This window comes from Megalops cyprinoides, chromosome 3 (assembly GCF_013368585.1).
Source record: "Megalops cyprinoides isolate fMegCyp1 chromosome 3, fMegCyp1.pri, whole genome shotgun sequence".
Classification (NCBI taxonomy): domain Eukaryota; kingdom Metazoa; phylum Chordata; class Actinopteri; order Elopiformes; family Megalopidae; genus Megalops; species Megalops cyprinoides.
Genome location: NC_050585.1, coordinates 32,825,124 through 32,844,645, shown reverse-complemented (window position 1 = coordinate 32,844,645; position 19,522 = coordinate 32,825,124). Strand labels below are relative to the sequence as shown.

Genomic DNA, 19,522 nt, shown 5'->3' with positions numbered 1-19,522 from the left:
TTCAATTTTCCATTGAATTTGATTTACAGTTACATATTTTTGATAAATTTTGCACTAAGACTGGTATTATTTTGGCTTTTGAAAAACTGTGGTTGGTTTTATATTTGGAATAAATGGTTATTCATTCTCTCCATGAGATTAAACAAATAAATATAAAATATTTAGTATCTTCTTAAATATTATATATTAATATGAATATAATGCACATAGTGGGAATGGTATGAGTGCAGTTGCTGTACACACATTTGGCCTCATGCGTGATTGATGTCTGTGTCAATCTTCAAAGGTCTTCCTTCCAATGTCTTCCAGCTGTCTGCAAAGAACAGTTTTGCACCTTTATGTTTGGTTTTTGGTGTGAAAGTTGTGGCATTTCTCTGATCAGGCCATGTGTCTTTGCTTGATTTATTGATCAAGCACAGAATTTTTTAACTGTCAGATGAATGCCACCTTTCTTCTTGCACTTTTCTGTGATGCCCATGCATCTGAAGTTGGTATTGTATCCAGGCATATTTTGTGATGGTATATCTATTCTTAAAATAGTATGTAGATGTGGCTTAAGTATAGCTTTGTAAAAAAAAAATCATTATTTGAACATAAAATGTTTGATGAGCTCATCTGTAAGATGGATTTTGGCAGAAACTCTGTAATGCAAGGGATGCCTACCCATGTGCCTGTTCTCAAAGACTCAGTATCAGTAACATGTTTATTGTTGACATGCTGTTCCTAAGGCGGTTGCTCTGTGTGTTACTCTGTATTCCTCCAGATTTGGCTTGTTAAGATGATTTTACTGAAAAATAGCATTTCTGAATTTTGGAAAACAAAGCCCAATGTACGCACATGTTCTGTACTCTGTGGTAAAGAAATCTTGTATATATGATCTTTCTGCTCATTCATTGTCAATTTTTTTTAACCAGACTTTCACTGTTTTGTAAAAAAAAATGTGGGTTTTAAACCCCAGGTTCTGCAGAAAATAATTATGGGTGTTAATACACAGCTATTACTAGAGGCTTATTCACCCTAGTCTCAGCCAAATTAGAGCCAGCTCTTTCCCCTGTTGTCTATGTAAATCTACTGTGTGGCTCTCGGGAGGATGGCCCTGTATGGCATTGACATTGTCGCTTTGATATGGATCGATGATTAAGCTTTGGCACTGCTCTGGTCAGTAATTGTCTCCATTCAGATGATAAATGCTCTCTTGAGAAGGAAAATAGGATTAAGTCAATCAGACATCAATGAACTATTGCAATCATTAAACTACTCACTAATATACATTAAAGTGAAGTCGGTTCATAATTTTTTCTTCTATTTGGCTGCATTATTAGGGTGATTTTTTTCAATTCATAACCATATGCTCTGCATCATTATCATATAATTTTTTAAAACCTGTAAAAAGTAGACTATGACTTTTTTCGCTCACAGCTATTAGTGAGGTGTTGCTTTCATTTTGGCAAAGTGATGTCCCTCCAAAAGGGTGGACACAAACCTTACTGTTTTGCTTTCATGGCATTTGAAGTGAATGTGGGTTATTGTCTCTGTAGTCAGCAATGTACAATATGTAAACTGGATGGCTTCTCTTAGTGGATACGTTTAGTATCTTTTTCATACACTGTACAGTTCTGATATACCTGTCTACAGATACAGCATACAGGGTGTCCCATACATCTTGTCTCTACCAAACAATGTCCATTTTGTCATTCACACACATTCATATTGTGTTCAAACTTACATTCTCACATGCCAAAGTCTCTAAGGTGATATGCGCACAAATAGCACTTAGATTTTCTTTAAAGCCTTAAATACAACATAGACAGTCATTGAAAAGACTTAAAGGAACAATACCCAAATTTTCCTCTGGATTGTGACTCCCTTCCTTATAAGCCATTGCATATTATTCTCTTTGCAACAAAATTGTGAGATACATTCCCAGTGAGACTGGAGTCATGGGACCCCCTGTATACTGACAGTCTGCCTTGCCCTGATATTGTGATGGGGAAGGAGGGAAAGTGGTTTGTGGGTGTCTTTAGCATCTGCCAAAAGCACATGCGGAAACATGGCCTCCTCAGCTTTCTGTTCTCAGATGCTGAGGGGAGCCTTGTGTTTCAGTGTATGCCCAGTGTAGCTCACACTTATTGATCTTTCACGCCAGATACTATTTGCCTGTACCACAGAACACATTGTCATGCATGGCCTGCTATGAGAGGAACAGTTGACCTGCTAAACAGACACAGCAGGCTTGTCTAAGCTCCTCCTGTTCAGTTCCAACAGACTCCTCGTGTATCAGATTTAATAAAGACATCTTTCTGCACAGTCTCCACGGTGTGCAGTGTGTATTCCTGCAACCTTCTCTCCACAGACTTACATCACCACGAGCGCCTGATTTGCAGTGCCAGGGAAACGATGATTCGCCAAAGAGAAGCTGAGAAGCGCTGAGAGTTGGTAATTCCCCCATTCTGTGTCCACCAGTTGCCGTGACTGCTTGTAGTGTGCAATGAAAACGTTGCCACAGTCGGTGTGGTTGTACATTTTTTAATTGACATATTATGCCATTTCATTGTAAGTATTAAATAAATCATGAATCAAGATGCTCTTTCAAGAACAAGATTTTGATTTTGTGAAGACTGCCAGTTGTGCAGGAGCAGAGATTGCTATGAGACACAACAGATGCGTAACAAAGCGTCCTCACCCCTGCCCATGGGAAATTGCAAACACCAACTAAAAACGTTTCTGTGCGGAAAAATAACATAGACTTGTAAAGAGTGTTCCTGTGCCAGGCGTGTAAAGGGGACCTGCCCCCCGTGAGGAGATTTTGTCTATCAGGAGGGGACTTAAAGTAGACTGACTTTTGGATGACAATTCTCTAATGTATAGATTTTCTATTGAAATGAGTAAGTCAGGAGTTAATAATGTTTATTTTTATCAGAGAGGAATTCTCACAGAAGTGAAGAGAATCTACAACGGGTGCATTGAAGCTTTTGGGTTTTCTGTCATTCTGTTGGTGACAGTAATGATAGAGTTTGAAAGCCTACGATGACATGGTGGCTTTACTCCCTCTGATCAGTTTCAGGCAGATCTGCCTACCCAAAATACCCTTCAAAGGGGCACAGGTCTCTCCACAGCTTTGGCAAAACAGTACAATATAGATGGTGCTGGTTTAAAACATATGGAAACACAAAGTACCATACTTTATTTTTTTAAAGAAATGATACCTTTACATACATACACTTTTTTTAAACTGAAAGACCATTTAAAAAGGTTCAATTACAAATAAAAGTGAAGACATTCAACACACGAACAGTCCTTTTTGTGATTAATCCTGTCAATCCTGAGCAATTAAAGAGAGTGACCTCTCAAGTACCACATGTCCTCTGCTCCTTCCTGGTTATTAATATGGGCTTTTTTGGTCATGTGGTTACCATGAGCTCTGAGGGCTAGAATCATGGGTAAGGGTTTACTTAAGGCCCCAAATGAATGAAGTGTCTTTATGCTTACAGTTACCTTCCAATCAAAGCTATCGCAGGTAGATACTGCTCACATCAATGGAAAGAGGTATCTCTTTCCATTGCTGTCTCTAAACAGGATTTAGACATCCTGTTTTCTACCAGTTTCCTATAAATAAGCTCCTATCTTTAGACCGGCATGCTGCCTCTTAACATGACTCACTGATGATGCTATAAATTCAGTAATTTAGTTTTATATTGGCAATTATTTCATTTTTAAGATCCTTTGGCCTCTAGAGTAAGGTTTGCATGACAATTTGACTGATGCAGCTTTATATGGGTTCCTGACTAATAACATGGCTCATCTTTTAAGATGGATCAGAATGTATTCCATGTAACCTAGCTTTACGGCCCAAACTGGAAGAAAGCTGTCATCATGTTACCCCATCACTCCCTCATACCCTCATCTCCCAGCAATCATCCAGCCAGAGAGAATATCAGTCAATTATATACCTGGAATAAATGCCATCTACTTCTCTTTTCTGTTTTTTCAGACTTTTCTTTAGTAGAAGGAATGGAGGGCCCCCCCCCCATATACTACTTTACCCATGGTTTTCCATTTCCTGTACCCATAGTTCCCAGGGGCACACAGGGGGTTCCAGGAGAACACTTGCAAGATCCAGTCACAGTCAATGTGTCAGTATGGGGAGAGAAGGTCAGGTCTTCGGAGGTGTATATGTCTGTGTCAATGTGTCTGCCGGTCTGTCTAGTGTGAGTGTTTATGAAGCAGCCTGTTTGAGAGGGAGTGTATTTGTGTGCGTTTCTCCTGCGTGTCTCTCCTGTGTGTCTGTCAGTCCTTAGAGAGTGTATGAGTTTGTTCATTTACATGTACAGGGGGAGGAGAAGAGGGACCAGGCAAAGCTCTGTGCATGTGTACGAGCATGCGCATGTGTGTGCGTGTCTGTGTGTGTCTTTGTGTCTGTATGTTTGTGTGTTTTTGTATGTGTGCGTATATTGTTTGTGTGGTGTGTGGCCCTACTTCTCATCCTCATCCCCCTCACTCATGCTGCTGATAGAGGCTGAGGCACCCTTGGGAGAGGAGGGCGGAGAGGGCTTGCTGAAGGGCCAGCGGCGGGTAGGTGACGGGGAGCGGGACGGGGAGCGTTCCCGTGTGGGGCTGCTGCTGGGTGTCCCGCGGGGCGACTGATGGGGCGACTGGTAGGGCGACAAGGCCTGCAGCATCCTCCCGCTTCGCTCCTGAAACATCTGCTTCTAGAGGCAAGGGAAGGAGGGAGGAAGAGAGAGAGGTTAGGTGTGAACTGCTGAAAACATTTTTAATGGCAAAACGACACTTTTGGATGGATTATCATCAACTGTCATGATGCCTGGTCATTAATCTTGAGGGAAAAAAAAAAACATTTAGCAAATATTATGTCCTTTCAATTGTTACACGATATGTTTTTGTTCATTTCGTTGACTGCCAAGTGCTTTGTTATCATTTTTGTTAGTTTTTAATTAGAGGGCATATTCATATATTGCAGGCTGAACCTTGTCAGCAAGCTCTGTGTTTTACGAATCGTCCCTCCCTCTCTGTGTACATGGCTGCTGGGATCTGGGGGATGGGCGAGAGCCTTACCCAGGCTCCGTCTGGCCCAAACAGCTCCAGGAAGTTCCCAATGAACTCGCGGGATTTCTCTTCCCACTTTAGGATGAGATCATGGCTTTTCTCTTCTACTTTATACACAAAGTGCTTGGAGCGCTCTTCCACTGTCTTCACCTTCTCCTTCATCCTGTCCACTTGGTTCTGCAGCCTGTACTTCTTTTCCTGTCCGTGCAAAAAGAGATGGATAGTTAGAGACGTTACAGCCTGGGAGACAAAATCACCACTGGTTCAGTTCTCCAGCATACAATGCAAGTAATAATGTTTGAGTCTCTTTGAGTATTACATATAAATATGATCCCTCCATTTGTCAAGCAGATGTACACACATGCACCAAAAGCAAGTTAAAATGTTGCAGTCCCAAGAGAAAAGCTTGCAGAAAGCAAATTTTAATATCGTACAGTAAATACTGACTTCTCTGATATACAGGTTTTAGCTAGGAACTGTTCTTCAAATTAAGGATCTGTCTTAATGGACTATTATCAGGGGACTCCTTTCGTAAATGTTTCCCGTTAAGGTAGGATGCTGTCTTTACATTATAGATGAGACTCTGACCTATATTCGGTCTGCTTTTAGTCTCTTTTGTCATTCTTTCTCTCTGTCCCTCACCTTCTCTCTCCTTCTGGGATCTTCTTTGAAAGGTGTTTGCAGATGAACACAGATCACTGCACTTGTTATCCCTTCTTGTTTTTATTTTGCTTCAGCATACAGTATGTCAACATTGTAAAGGCTCTGCTCAGCAACATAGGTGGAGTGGTTACAACGCTGATTAGACGTTGTTCTTACGTTGATGAAGCTGACGTTGAGCTCCCTGGCAGTGTAGCCCCTCTGTAGGTTGCGCCGCGCGTAGACATCATAGTCTCGTACGATTCGAGTGATGATGTCAGAGGTGGAAATGCCGTCTGTCCGCTGAGTGGGCACAAACATTCCTGAAACACAACACACACACATATAGCTGAAAATACACACAAACAACAATCTGACATACGACAGCAAGGGTCTAATAAATGCCTGTATTCAATACACTTTGGCTCTCCAAGCTCATGTCCCTTCCTGATGAACTGGTGACTCCTTCATGGGTGTGAGTTTATGGAGAGATGTGCAATTATTCTTCTCACCTGCTTCCTTGATGTGTTTATAAACATCCTCTGATCCAGCCGAGGAGTATGGGATATCGTCATGCGCAACAAAGTCAATCTGAGAGATGGACACAACTTTGTCAATAACAGAGAGTGCATAGATCCCACTGCAGTTAATGATTTAGGGATCAACCTGTTGCTGAATCACTTTGGTTATATGATGTAATTCTGTGCCTTACTGTCTAAATCCTGCTCAGAGCCTGAGGACTGGCCCATAGAGGTACCGAGGCTCATCTTTTCATTTCAGAAGTTAATTTCACTTGCAAAATGAAGTTTGCAGTGGAGATTTAGCAAGGGGAGATTTGCTGTCAGTCCATACTCCTCATCACTTTATCAAATCAATCAATATACTGACAACCCCGTGAGAACCCATTAGCTCGAGCATAAACTGAACAGCCTCTTTCACATTTGCTGGCAAATCTATTAATCCCATTCAAAAACATCCCTGCTCTACCACTTATAAGTTTGGACACACCTACTCATAGAAAGGTTTTTCTTTATTTTTACAATTTGCCACATATTAAAATAATGGCAAGACATCAAAACTATGAAATTACAATTGGAATTATACAGTGACCAAAAAGTGTTAAACAAATCAAAACTGTTATATTTTTTGGATAGAAATTCATACATGTGCATCAGCTTCACTTTTTATATTTATCTAAGAAACAAATTTCAACCATGTAAGCACAAGTCTTTAGATCAAATTGCCTTTCAATGCATGTTTCCCATTATCTTAATCAGGTGTGTCCAAACCTTGACTAGTACTGTATACTGAAGTGTACTGCCCTAAAAGACATGTTTGTCAGGGATACACATGCTCCCAAACCTACAATCACAATGGAGATATTTCAAACGATGCCGTGGACTCAGTGACCCCAGCTTCCGGCGCTCAGCGTGACACGGGGATAGCGGTGCTGACCTTATGTTTCTCCAGGAATTCAGGGCTGAGGGTCCAGGGAGCGTCGCGCACAACCTCGTCCACGTAGCGGCAGTGCCGTAGTGCCTCGTACCGCTCGTCCTCCGTCATCACGGTGAAGCCCTTGTACCTGTGCGTGAGATCGTCGCTGCACACTGACGCACGTCACACACGAGCGCACGGGACAGCACGGGGGCACACGGACATACGGAGAGACACACACAGGGGCACAGACACAGACCCAGGGCAACAAGATTACCACATGTTCTCAAGAGCTAAGAGTTACTGAGACACGTTTGAGAGAGAGAGAGAGGGGGGGGGGGGGGGAGAGAAAGTAAAAGAAAGAGAACGTGTCATGTTGTCAGAGTCCTACCTCCTACGATCAGGTACGTGTTTGGAAACAGGTTCTTGGCCTGCATCAGAGCACGAGCATGACCCGAGTGGAAGAGGTCAAAGATCCCGTCAGCGTAGACTCGAACCGGCCGGTCCACTGCAGAAAAAGAGCCCAAAGTAAGCCTCATGTGAAGGATCTGTTACTGTTTTACTCTATCTCTCTGTTCTACACACTACACTCTGTTTTTCTCTCTTTTCTCTCCCTGTAGAGAATCAACATAAATGACCAACTCTCCCTCCTTTTCCTCTCCTGTCTTTTTTAAGGCACAACAGAATAGTGTAAATAAGGAGGAGCAAAAAATATAGTATTTAAACATATATAGTAACTAAATATATTCAATAATATGTAGTCATAACATTTTTTAAATAAATTAACTTAAAAAGACAGACAATTAAAAAAGTAAAATAGGAACAAATGTTAAAAACAGCATAACATTTTGCTCTCTCAGTATGCTAACAATAAGCAGTACAAGTATAGATGTTTGCTTTTAAAGGCATCTACACACAGCCCCTCATTTCGTGACAAGGATTTACATATTGTGCAGGCAGCTCTGCTGTCTCAGCATCCTCTCCAAACACGATCTGCAGTGTCTTTGTGAACTAGCAGCAGTAGAAGTTGTATCACCTGTCATGTGAATTTGGGGAAGTGATTGTCTCTTATCTCTGAATATTTGGAAACAGGCAACAGGAAATGTACTTCTGTTTCAACCTCTCCTTGCTCGTGGCTCCTATATTCATTGTGGCCTGTTTCAATGGTGAGGCTCCGAGTCTGTGCTTCATTAAGATTTGTGTTTTTCTAGGATCTTTTGCTCTACTAAGATATTTTGCCAGGGTGTCATGCCTGTTCGGGATCTGATAGCATAATACTTTATTGTTTCGATTCATTTTTGTGTCAATATTTGATGTATTGGGTTTCATTTAAGCAGTTAATTCTTCAAGCTTTTAGTTTTGACTCTTGCAATGCTAGTGTTGCATAGGGGGTCCCTCCCTCTCCCCCTCTCCCCCTATTCCCACCTCTCTCTCTACCCATGATGGACTCAGACACTGACCTTCCCAAGTGAGCTCATGTTTTTTTCCTCAGAGAACCAATAACCACCTGCAACCTGAGGGAGGAGGAAGAGGAGGGAGACTCACCTGGTGTGCCACGACGGGCCTGTGTAATGGTCAGCTTCTCATGAGGCGCGCGACATTCACAGCTCTTCTCTCCCGCAAAAATGGCTGGCTCCCTTAGAGTCTGAGAAAGACATACAATCAGAACTGGAGCAGGAAACATGGTCTTTGTTTGAAGACACCAAAACGCACAGCTCTCCCAGAGAAAGACACATGGGTAATGACAGAAAGGCACAGTTAGAGGGACACACTGATAATCATTAAGAGCAGGTGTGTGATGCTTCACAAGTATACTACATATACATATTTACAAGTGTACAAGAATTATATAGGCATTATTACACCAAGAGGTCAGAAAGATCAGAAATCCCAGTATGAAAATGTTGGTGGTCCATGTTCAAAACCATTCAATGGGAAGAGAGACAGGAGGGTATAGCACTATTACAGTAAAGAATACACTTTACAGTTAAAATACGAAAACCTGAGGTGTACTGGTAAAGCATGACATGGTTATGATGGGTTTTCCAAGTGTGCATAAGATATAAGTTCCCTCAGTAACCTCTTCCAAATTCATTAACTTGCCTTTCACTTTCCAGAAAGCTAATATCCATTACTTATCAGAAGTATTGATCGCACAAGAGGAAGTCTGGCTGGTGTTCTTGGGGTAGATATTGATCTGCTGTTCAGGCATGTGTGCAGATCACTGAATCAAAACAACAAATAAAGGGCCGAACATAAAAAAGAGATGGCAGAATGCTGTGGCCAGTTCGTTGACGCTGTTATCATCACACGGATGAGGCGACATAGACAGAGTTGACCCTGCACTTTCAGGAACTTCACTGACAGGTCCTCTCCATGTCAAAATGCACCACTGGGTAGTTTCAGCTGACCAGACCATAGGTGAACACAAAGACAAAAACAACATATAATTCCTCGCTTTAATCCCAGTCCAGCAGTCCTGCTGACCTTTCCTAGAATTCCTGGGGAAGGCTCAGAAGAGCAGCATGTCTGAAGAGCAGCGTGTCTGAAGGGCAGCGGAGTCACGAAAGGGAAGGACCGTCAGTGCTAATGGATTGGGGTGGGGCAGGGCGGAGTCAGCTGCCCGGTCAAAACAACCGCATACCGCCTGGGAGTGCGCTCAGGACATCACGCGCAGGCACGTCGCACGCATCGCAAGAAACCGTTAGGAGTTGAAAAGGGAGGCACAACAAACGTGTACCCTGTCGCTACATTTCCCTCGTTAGAGAGCAGTGACCGCGTGTGATCTCTGTCTCTCTGACTCCATCTGCCAGATTCCTCCCTCACTGCTTAGAACGCAAGAACGAGCATCAGCCACAGAGATACAGTGTTGGAGAGAGAGAGGAGATGAGGGGACAGCAGTTTCACAAGAGTCCCCTCCCCCCAGTTTTTTGTTCTCATCATATAAAAAGGAAGGATGGAGGTCCAAAGACAGGAAATAGGCAGGCAGCAGACTTACTAACCTGCCATTTTCATAACACCCAGGCTGGCTCTCCCTCCCACACCCTCCCTCCCTCTTTCTGCTCTAGAAAAGGACAGGAAACAGCAGCTCACCGTGCGGGGCAGGGGGCAGGTGTGCTCTAATTCCTCCATGGTTCCTGCAGGAGGCTCATTGTTCACCTGTCTGTGACTCAGCATCAGCACGGACCTGCTTCCTCACCCGGACCGCGAGCTGCTGCAGACAGCCCAGCCACGGCTCCACCCTCTCCCTTCTCATCTCATCTTGCCCCCTCCCCCTTTCCTGCTCCTCTCGCCCCCTCGCCACCTCCCTCCCCCCCCCCCGCTATATGCCTCTCTCCTATTCTCCTCCTGAGAAAGAGGGCGGGGAACCATCAGAATGGTAGCAAAACCCTGGGACACCAATGAGAGACAGTCACTATGACAACTACAGTGGAAGAAGAAAAAAAATGTTGGCAGGCTAGGATCCAATCGGCTGGTGATTCCTCAGTCTGCTTTGCATAGGATGTCCTTATTGGCTGAGACCTGTATAGCGCCACCACACTAGGATTTAGGAGCATCAATATACTGAGATGGGAGGAGATTTTTCTATGGCTCTGTTACATCACTTATTAATAATAGCCTTAAATATATTTGAATACATTATCTAGCCTGTCTGCATGTGATATTGGGGAGGGAGGGGGCAGTTGAGGTTAGGATATAGCAGGTCACCCTCTGTAAAGCATGCAAACCAATTGTTTCACAGGCAGAACATGGTTCATGTTGATATGACCTGCTCTCAATGAGTCAAATTTACATATTTTAAAAGACATGAGGTTTCTGACAATCGCCACACAACAACAAACATGATTAATCTAAAACACTGATACTACTGTGACAAACAATCAAACTAAAAGTGAAACTGTTGGTTAGTCCAGCAGTGAAATCACTGATTGATTGTTTCATACAAATAGCACAGATGCCAAATTCCAGTTTGTTGCATCAGCTTCATTTGGGATTGTCTCCAAGAGATACCCATACTGTCATTTTCCAGGAAGAGTAAAACTCTCCAAAAAGTCAAAAAGTTACAGGTAAGCACAGACTTGGAGCGGCTGGAATTTTTATATGCTTATCTATCTTGGTTCTGAATATGGTATATGATAAGACCAGTGTTCTGTCAGGAAGTTTCCCTGAGCATAAGGGGTGTAGCGTATGTACACTCTGTTATCTGCTCAGCTTGCAGGGGGTCAGAAGTCTGCTAGAAAGTGGTGAGTTGTCATTGATGTTGTCAGTGTCCTTTGAACCCTTGGCTGTTTGAGAGCTGGCCCGTGATGGAAGGAGAAGAATACGCTGGCTGCTGATTGGAGCAGGGCTAAACAACTGAGCAGGGCAAGGGTATGCCTCATAGAGCATGTGTCAGTTCCAAGTACTACAAAGGGGTCAGCAGTTCCCTGCAGAGACACAGGTAATAACTGCCAAAAGACACTTTTATTTATCTATTGTAATTCCAAACTTCACTGAGCCTCTCACACTAGAATACAACCGGCTATGTCTTCATTTTACCTATTGTACTGGAGGCACACACTTGAGTATGAATTCAACATGTCGACTCTAACTTCTCTCAATGGGCAGAAAGGAAAAAATGTCAGCAGTGTCAGAATTTAATGTGAACTGCAGCTGTTTCCGCTGAGCTCGCCCCACTGCTGTTGTCCCACATCTAAGTTCTAAAATCTTCTGTGATACCTACATGTGAACATTACACTACACATTATATTCAAGTGCAACTGATGTTCAGCTGACATGTAGAACAGTAACAGTGTATATGACATGATTTGAAAATGCAAGCCTCTGAGGGACAGCAGTGCCAAAGCAGGACTGAACAGGAGCAATGTGTGTAACAGTTGTTGGTTGCATAAGCAGGTAGTCTACTGTCTGACAGTTGAACCCTGAGTATTGTTGGAATCAGCTGTCCCTAGAATCCCATCCTTATTGGATGATGGAGGTCCGGTTACATAAATGTGTTGTTAGCGCTGAATTCCCCATCATCATTACTATTCTTATTACTGATATTAATGCTGATCATAAATAATAACAACAGCAATATTTACGCTTATTAAATAAATACTGTGTCGCAATAATTGTATCATTATGAAAGAACTGATCATGGACACCAGCATCAGCAGAGGTTAAACATTGAGTTTAGAGCTAATCAAGTTCCAACAGATTTCAGTGGTCCAGTGGCTAAACTGGTTCAAACAGGTTTCAGCTTTTTACCCCTGCAACTATAATGTCTTTGCAATTTGCTTTCAACGTCACTTAATTTACTTATCTTCTTCAATGTTATTATTTTTTTAATTTATTTGTGTCACTACATTAGCTCTTCAAAGCTTGAAAGGGGGTCTCCGCACGAGTATCACAAGTGAGATATCTAACAGAGATATCTAACATATCTAACAGATATCTAACATTTTATGTAAAGAATGACAACATCACCAATGAATATATATATGGATCCACCTGACAAAAATATTTGTGCATTTTATAATTTATTTTATTTCTGTAACCCAAAAGTTTTGATATTGTGTTGAATTAATACAGGCATAATTTGGGATTAGCAAATATGGTCTATTATAGCCTGCGACCCGCCAAGTTTTAGTTGCCAAGAATGCCTCAATCTCGATTTTGGAGACGGCACAGTGAGTCTTTGCTGGTGATTTAGCATCTGCTGAATGGTGTACTTCGCAACCTGTTGAGATAAACGCAGCTACATCGTTGGGAATACCCGGTGCTTCTTGTATTACTAGTTTTATTCTCTGTGTTCTAGGACAGTCATACGTTCAGTTAACGATTTAATTGCATAAATCAGCAAAACGACTCGTCCATCAGCAAAACTAAATGTTGCAAACCAGAGAAAACTCCAATCCCGTTAACACAGAGTGACATGTGGCCACCAGCTCCACAGTCTCCAGTCCATGTAAGTGATTTACCTGTCGCGGTGCTCTTCCCCGAGGCTTCGTCTGTGCGCCTCCGTTCGCGCGAGACCCGTTCCGTCTCCTACCGACCATGTCTGATGCTGCGCAGGACTGAAAGGCAGTCTGCAAGTGGAACGCCGGGAGCACTTCAGCGCGCACGCCGGTTTGTACAATCTGCCGACCCGGGTGATGAGAGAGGCGGGTGTGTAAAGTTCGTGCCAAATCGGTTAATAGCTTAACTAGTCTCTTCCAAGCAGGCGCATCAAAGGTTACTTCAGTTCATGTAGGTCAGGCACGCGCTGTGCGTTTGTCTGCTCGATTGCAGAAACGATACTGAAATTTTGCTTGTTCATGGACTCTACTGAGTGTAATTTTTATACGTTGTTTTGCCGATATAAGGGTCATGGTCTTGTCACCAAAATTTCTGAGCACCTGCAACAGTAAAGTGCATTTAAATGTTTGCCTATAACTTTGTGGATCATTTGGAAGCATGACTGTTGTGATTCGGTATAGGATTAAACAATTGTAAAAATACCATCTGTTTATGTATTCAGTGCCACGTGGTCACCCTTTGACGCGGTATACCCAGTTGCCAAGCAGCTGCCTGTCAAACGCGATGATACGCGACGCCAGAAACGGCGTGATTGAAGGTGAGTTTTCCCTAAAACACCAATTCAGACAGACATATTTTGTAGACATAGTCAAAGGCGTCCCCTGGCGCCATCATGGCAGCAGCTTCATCTGGGTAAATTGTTTGAATTAGGCGCATTACAGGGAATCACTCCCATCTCTAGAACCCGTATTGAACCCCCTTTAATCCATGTCAGTATAGTTGCTCTACTACCAAACACTGACTAATATATTACAAAGACCGAAGTGCAACACTGATGAAGGGAGTGATTACGAATCTGCCAACATGTAGGCATACTTAAGCAGTTTTAAAGCGTTCAGTTTTGAAACAAAACAATGCTGAGTGATCATTTCAGCGGTTACAGTAGGTGTGACGTCAGATAACGGCGCCATTGTGTTAATCCTTTGCGATTTTCCCTGTGTTTAAATTTGGATTAGTTCCATGGCAGTGGAAATGGAACTGCACACATTTTTACGATCGGGCTGTATGTGAGGAGAGCCAGGCATCTCTTTTTAATCTTTTTCAAAGCTCAGGGGTTTGTTTGAGAGGAAGAAGAGAAAATGTCAGATGAAATCACTTAGCATTCATAATTCTTTATGATTATAGCTTCTGTGCTCTTGCTCTGGTGTGTAACCGATGATTGATGCTGAACAAAGAATCAAAATGTGATGTTATACACTGTATGTTGCTGTAATAACAGAAATATAAATATATAGAAATACATCACACATGTGATAAATACTTGGTCCATGATTGCCTTTCTTAGTATATAATTGGCTACTGTCATGTCATTAGGCCTACTCTCTGGGTCACTGGGCAGTATTTTCATCCTGTCCCATAAATATAACATACATTGCCTGACTGATAGATATCTGGCTTTTAAGACAATAACAGATGTTATTGTTTATTGTTTAACATCTGTCACTTGTTTAGGGTCAGTGACCTGATTCATTGATATAAATAGCATAAGCCTGTTTTTTTAGACCACACTTGACTTAGTGGTACAGTTGATTTCCCCATGCTAGTTGGTGTCACCCACTACTGAAATGTGTGGTCCTACACAAATAATCACGTAAATCTGTACTTTGAACTGAATAGGCTGAAACAAACTTTACAAACTCTCAGAGTTTGTCCAGCAGGCACATAACTGCTGAGTGCCTCAGGGAAGACTTGTGCAATGTAATGGGATGGTGGGAGGTGATTTAACCTGCCAAAGTGCAAGCATGGTGAAAAACAAGAAAGAAGAAGACAGAGAAGAATAAAATCAGTGTGCCCCACTTATGAAGTTATCAGTATCTTGGAGGCTGGACTCATTTTGGGTGATGGTCCATGAAGACAATCTGAATCTCTCCATGTCAGGCATGCTGTATTTGTTGTTGTGGTCAGGGAGCCAGTTTTGTAGCTGTAGGGTTGCAGGTTTTTAGTCAAAGTGAGACAATGCAAGTACATCCTTAATAAGGTACTTTAATAAATAAAATAAAATGTCTTTTTCTATATATGGATACACTAGAAACACTGTACATTGCCCCCGCTAAGGGTGTCCGCTAAGATAATAAAATCATATCTGTTTCTTTGCCTGACACACACACACTGTGCAATGGATTCAGGTGTCAGAACAGAGGACATTTCTCCTACATTCATTTGTACGGCAGCTGAGGGGGTTGTCAGATTTGTCCACAGCTAGCACTTTCAATCTGCCAGTAGATGGCAGTGGAGGATAATATTCATTGTGTAGCTGGCCACATTTGTTGTTATTGAGGCATGAAAGTATGCCATAATGATACATACTGCCTTTTGACATGTAAGTGGTTGATAGATTAAAAGACTTAAAACATAATAAGAGTAAAATGGCCCAATTTGGAGATCCTTTGGTATTTTGCAGAGAAAGTGGTTTTTGCTTGCTTATTTATTTATTTATTTATTTTCAAAATTTACCTTTTCACATGCTTTGGTTGTATATTAGGTTTACATGGTTTTTTGCATAACAGTCTGGCCACTCAACATCCCAGACGGTAGAGGGCCAGATGTTAATATTAGACATTTGGCCCATTTTTGGAAAATTGTGGAACAAGAGAATGTCTCACTTTGCTGCTGGATTTTCTCCCTCATGAGACAGAGGCCCCAGCCCACACTATTGTCCCTGGGCGGTTGACGTCATCCCAACAATGCCACCTGTCCAGACAGGCCCCATTACATGTGTGATAATGTGTTAAATTGTCCCTTTATCAGACCCATTATGAGTGTAAGCTCAGGCAGTGAGGGGGTTTAGTGGTCAGACAGCTGAGATCTCAGGGGGAGGGGCAGCTGAGCTAAGCAGCACAGAGAATGCTACTGGGAATCTCATGTTTGCAGCTGAATTTGCTGGACCGATTATGTAATATCACTGAAATTTAACTGGGGAGCCAATGACACACTGAATTATGTTTGGAATAAAATGTGTTAGCCATCGTGCTCTACTGAACAGAAGTTCTGTTTATTATTTTATTTATTTTTGTCAGTGTTGTTTGCGAGACAGCAGAACTGCACAAATCTGTATGTCCAACATTACTGCTGTCACGAAGTATCAATCAAGGCAAATCAAATGGTGGGATTGCTGTGCTGTGGTACTGAGCCATGAGAAGTGGATCTTGAGCTGACGGCATTCGAAACTTCCTTCCATTCACAATTATTAAAATCTGATAAATTTGCATTTCTGTGGTGAACAGGCTTACAGAGTTTTAAAATAAAGTATGCTTGCCCAACTCTGAATTAAAATTAATGCAATCTTCTAAAATTGTGGGTTAAAACAGTCTTGCAGTTTTGCATTATAAGTCCCATTTAGGACACAGTGCCACAAGATTGACTGTCACTGAACAAGGCATGTGAAACATTTGGCGCGGGCATTTAGTCAAATGCCATGGCATAAATGGTGAAATCAGACAATATGATCGTGAGCCAAGCTGGCTTTCAGTCATTCCATTTTTATAGCAAGTGAGTTTTCTCTCATGTCTTGGCATTGACATTTATTAATTTTTGGGGTTTGGTCATGTATCAGTTAGAGAGATGGTTGCACAGATGTTGCATCTCATGTTATCAGTATGTAAGCCGTTTGTTGTCCATTTAACAGCACAACACCTGTAATATAAGATAATGATCTTAATGTGTAACTCTTAATGTTGCATTCAAATAAAAATTCAGCTGATAATACATTCTAATCTCTTCATGAAGAACTCACTGCTGTTATTGTATAGGTTTTTATTCCGAACCCAAGTAAATGGTAATTGAAAGAAATAGAAATATTAATTGAAAACATGAAATTAAAATGAGAGACGAAGCATGATTTCAGGTGGAACGGTTCAGTTTTATCAATGATTCACCCCTTCTCTGCTTCTACACATGTTGTGGATACATGGATTACACAAAAGACCAGAATTCCCTGTGGCTGAATCAGCTAACGTTCTCACTTTGCACTGGGATATCCTCGTTGTGCATGAGCTCCACTGCCTTGAACTGTTGCTTAACACTGTGCTGTGTATTCTCTGAGGAATTATCAGATGAATGAAATTATCTAGGTTTCGCAGGATGTAGCTGTTTGTGTTCGCATTGTGTTGCTGCATGGAATCAGAGGTGTGGTGTTTTGGAGGGGGTGTCATATTGGGTTGCGGCTGCCATAATAGGGCCGATTCCTGTCCAGTCAGCAACTGAGCCGTAACCAGCTCCCCGGGTCCCCGGGGGTTCCTGAGGCTGTGATCGGGAGACTAAAGGGGCAGGGAGCAGCATGCCCTTCGATGTCCCCTACCGTCACATCAAGATCAAGAGCAAATGACTGACGACAGGACATTTTGGGAGAAATGTGAAATCCGAAGACAGGACAATAATGTTTTCCATCCCGTGGGAGGCTCAGGTTTCCCACAACCTTGTCCGCAGCGCAGCCTAATTACCCCAGGGAAACGAGATCCTTCATGGAGCCCTGTTGACTGTGTGATCCCAGAAAGGGGGTGTCAGGGCTGGAGAGGAGATGACGGATTCCTGGCATTGACCACCACGGCCTATCAGTCCTTTATTGGCTGCCAGGGAATGGCATTAGTTTTATGGTGGTATGATACTGTTTATTTCTGTGCATGTGAGTGTGAGTGTGTGTGCATATGTGTGTGTGTGTGTGTGTGTGTGTGTGCGTGTGTGTGTGCATATATGTGTGTGTGTGTGTGTGTGTGTGTGCATATATGTGTGTGTGTGTGTGTGTGTGTGTGTGTGTGTGTGTGTGTGTGTGTGTGTGTGTGTATTTATGGATTTTGTCTGTGAGTGCTGTTTGAGTGTTTATCAGTATTTCTTGTCAGTGTGTTTCATTAGTGTGTCCTCTGTGTATGGTGTTTACATGAGACCTTTTGATGGGGACAGGTCAGGGAGTGTATTCAGAGAGAAAGAAGAGGACCACCTCTCGGGATTGACTGATGAGTGACATATGTTTCAAACACATTTGTCTTTCATCTGTTTGATGGTTTCTTCTGTCCATCCCCTGTCAGGGAAATCAAAGGCAACCCTCCGGCCCCTCTCACCCTCGCCTCAAAAAAGTTATGTACCAGTTTAACTCTGCGCCCTGCCAAATACTCCAGAGCTGTATCAGATCATTCTGTGCCCTGATTTACACATGTGGGATCCGGGGATTGGATCGTTGCTGCAGTGTCCAGTTCCTGTTTGGCACAGAGCTACTGACCGCCTGGTCTGCAGCGTGTTTCCCCACTGCTGGAGTACTGGGACAAATCTGTGTGCAGGGGAGGGCAGTGTGCACCTGTTCTCAGGGAGCCCCTGGGTCCTTTGTCCTTACAGGAGGGGGAAGGGGAAGGGGAAGGGGGAGTTCTGCCACCCCCTCGGTGTTGCTGCAGCTTCTCTGGTACGCAGAACAGCAGATTAACACAATTACCTACCCCTGTTATGCGTGCTGTTTTTATCCCAGCTTTTAGCGTGGTGACACACCACAGGGACGTGCATTGTGGGTGACCGTTTATTGACGGTGTCACGGCTGCTTTCTGAGAAGTGAATTGAAGACTAACCTGCCATCGCGCCGTAAATTAATTGAGCGGGGTGCCTGGCAGGGTGGCACAGGGCAGGCAGCTGGCTGGAGAGGGGTCATACAGGCTGCCGAGAGGCGTGTGTCAGGGGCGTCAGGGGTCGTGCTTGGTGCACCTGTGCTATGATAGAGATAAAAGTGTTGGTATTTCTTCTGAGAAGTGCTGTTCTCAGGTCAGGTCTTCCCCAGAAGTGACCCATTTGGCGGACAACCTGTGGAGGGGACAGTACGAGATGGGAACAGCTGCCTCAAATTGCTGAAGGTCTCCTCTTTAAAAGGCCAGCACAGGCCTCAGGCTCTTTATTCCTTCTGAATTCTACTGATATGTTGTACTTCGCATCAGCAGGACCATTAAACTATAGTCTTGGAAGATACTATCAAAAACCACCAAAGCTAGCCAAAATGTTGACTAAAAATAGACAATTATTTTGAATATGAAACAGAATTGAAATTTGCTTGAAGATTCTGTCCACTTTGCAGAAGTTATTTTACTGACACACTGTGCTGGACCCGATTATTCTGCCTCCACACAGCCATCCACATGCTAAAGAACTGAATATTACACTATGATGATGTTAGCAAAAACTAAACTGTAATACCTTACATGTAATGTGGCTTGATTTGGATCTCATTGACAGACATTTGTTGCTCATTTGTTAATAATTTGGTGGGAAGCCAGCATTCCTCTACAAAAAAAGCTTTAGGAGTACACATGTACATGTAAACAGTTGTAGGTTCTGATTCAGCAAATTACAGTTT

General features: G+C 42.8%; 1 protein-coding gene across 3 annotated transcripts; it reads right to left on the bottom strand.

Annotated features, from left to right (window-relative positions):
- Nucleotides 1–4,404: 4,404 nt before the first annotated feature.
- LOC118774688 (choline-phosphate cytidylyltransferase B-like) lies at nt 4,405–13,463 on the bottom strand. 3 transcript variants are annotated; one of them, XM_036524114.1, is made up of 8 exons: nt 13,101–13,463; nt 8,683–8,782; nt 7,529–7,645; nt 7,159–7,310; nt 6,216–6,294; nt 5,884–6,026; nt 5,074–5,262; nt 4,405–4,709 (listed from the first exon to the last, which is right to left on the bottom strand). In XM_036524114.1, exons 1-8 carry the CDS (start codon nt 13,176–13,178, stop codon nt 4,473–4,475), a joined length of 1,095 nt encoding a protein of 364 aa, XP_036380007.1. In that variant the 5' UTR covers nt 13,179–13,463; the 3' UTR covers nt 4,405–4,472. The 3 variants fall into 3 exon arrangements, with proteins under 3 accessions (XP_036380007.1, XP_036380004.1, XP_036380006.1); XM_036524111.1 differs by lacking the exon at nt 13,101–13,463 and adding an exon at nt 10,231–10,399; XM_036524113.1 differs by lacking the exon at nt 13,101–13,463 and adding an exon at nt 10,231–10,399 and having other exon boundaries at nt 4,405–4,706.
- Nucleotides 13,464–19,522: the final 6,059 nt, after the last annotated feature.

Bases quoted from the DNA above. Each gene is read 5' to 3' on its own strand.
- LOC118774688 (XM_036524111.1), bottom strand. From the start codon at position 10,314: ATGCTGAGTCACAGACAGGTGAACAATGAGCCTCCTGCAGGAACCATG. The intron at 8,783-10,230 runs GTGAGCTGCTGT...TGTCTTTCTCAG, and splicing joins CCTGCCCCCTGCCCCGCACG to ACTCTAAGGGAGCCAGCCAT. The intron at 6,027-6,215 runs GTGAGAAGAATA...GTTGTGTTTCAG, and splicing joins TAAACACATCAAGGAAGCAG to GAATGTTTGTGCCCACTCAG.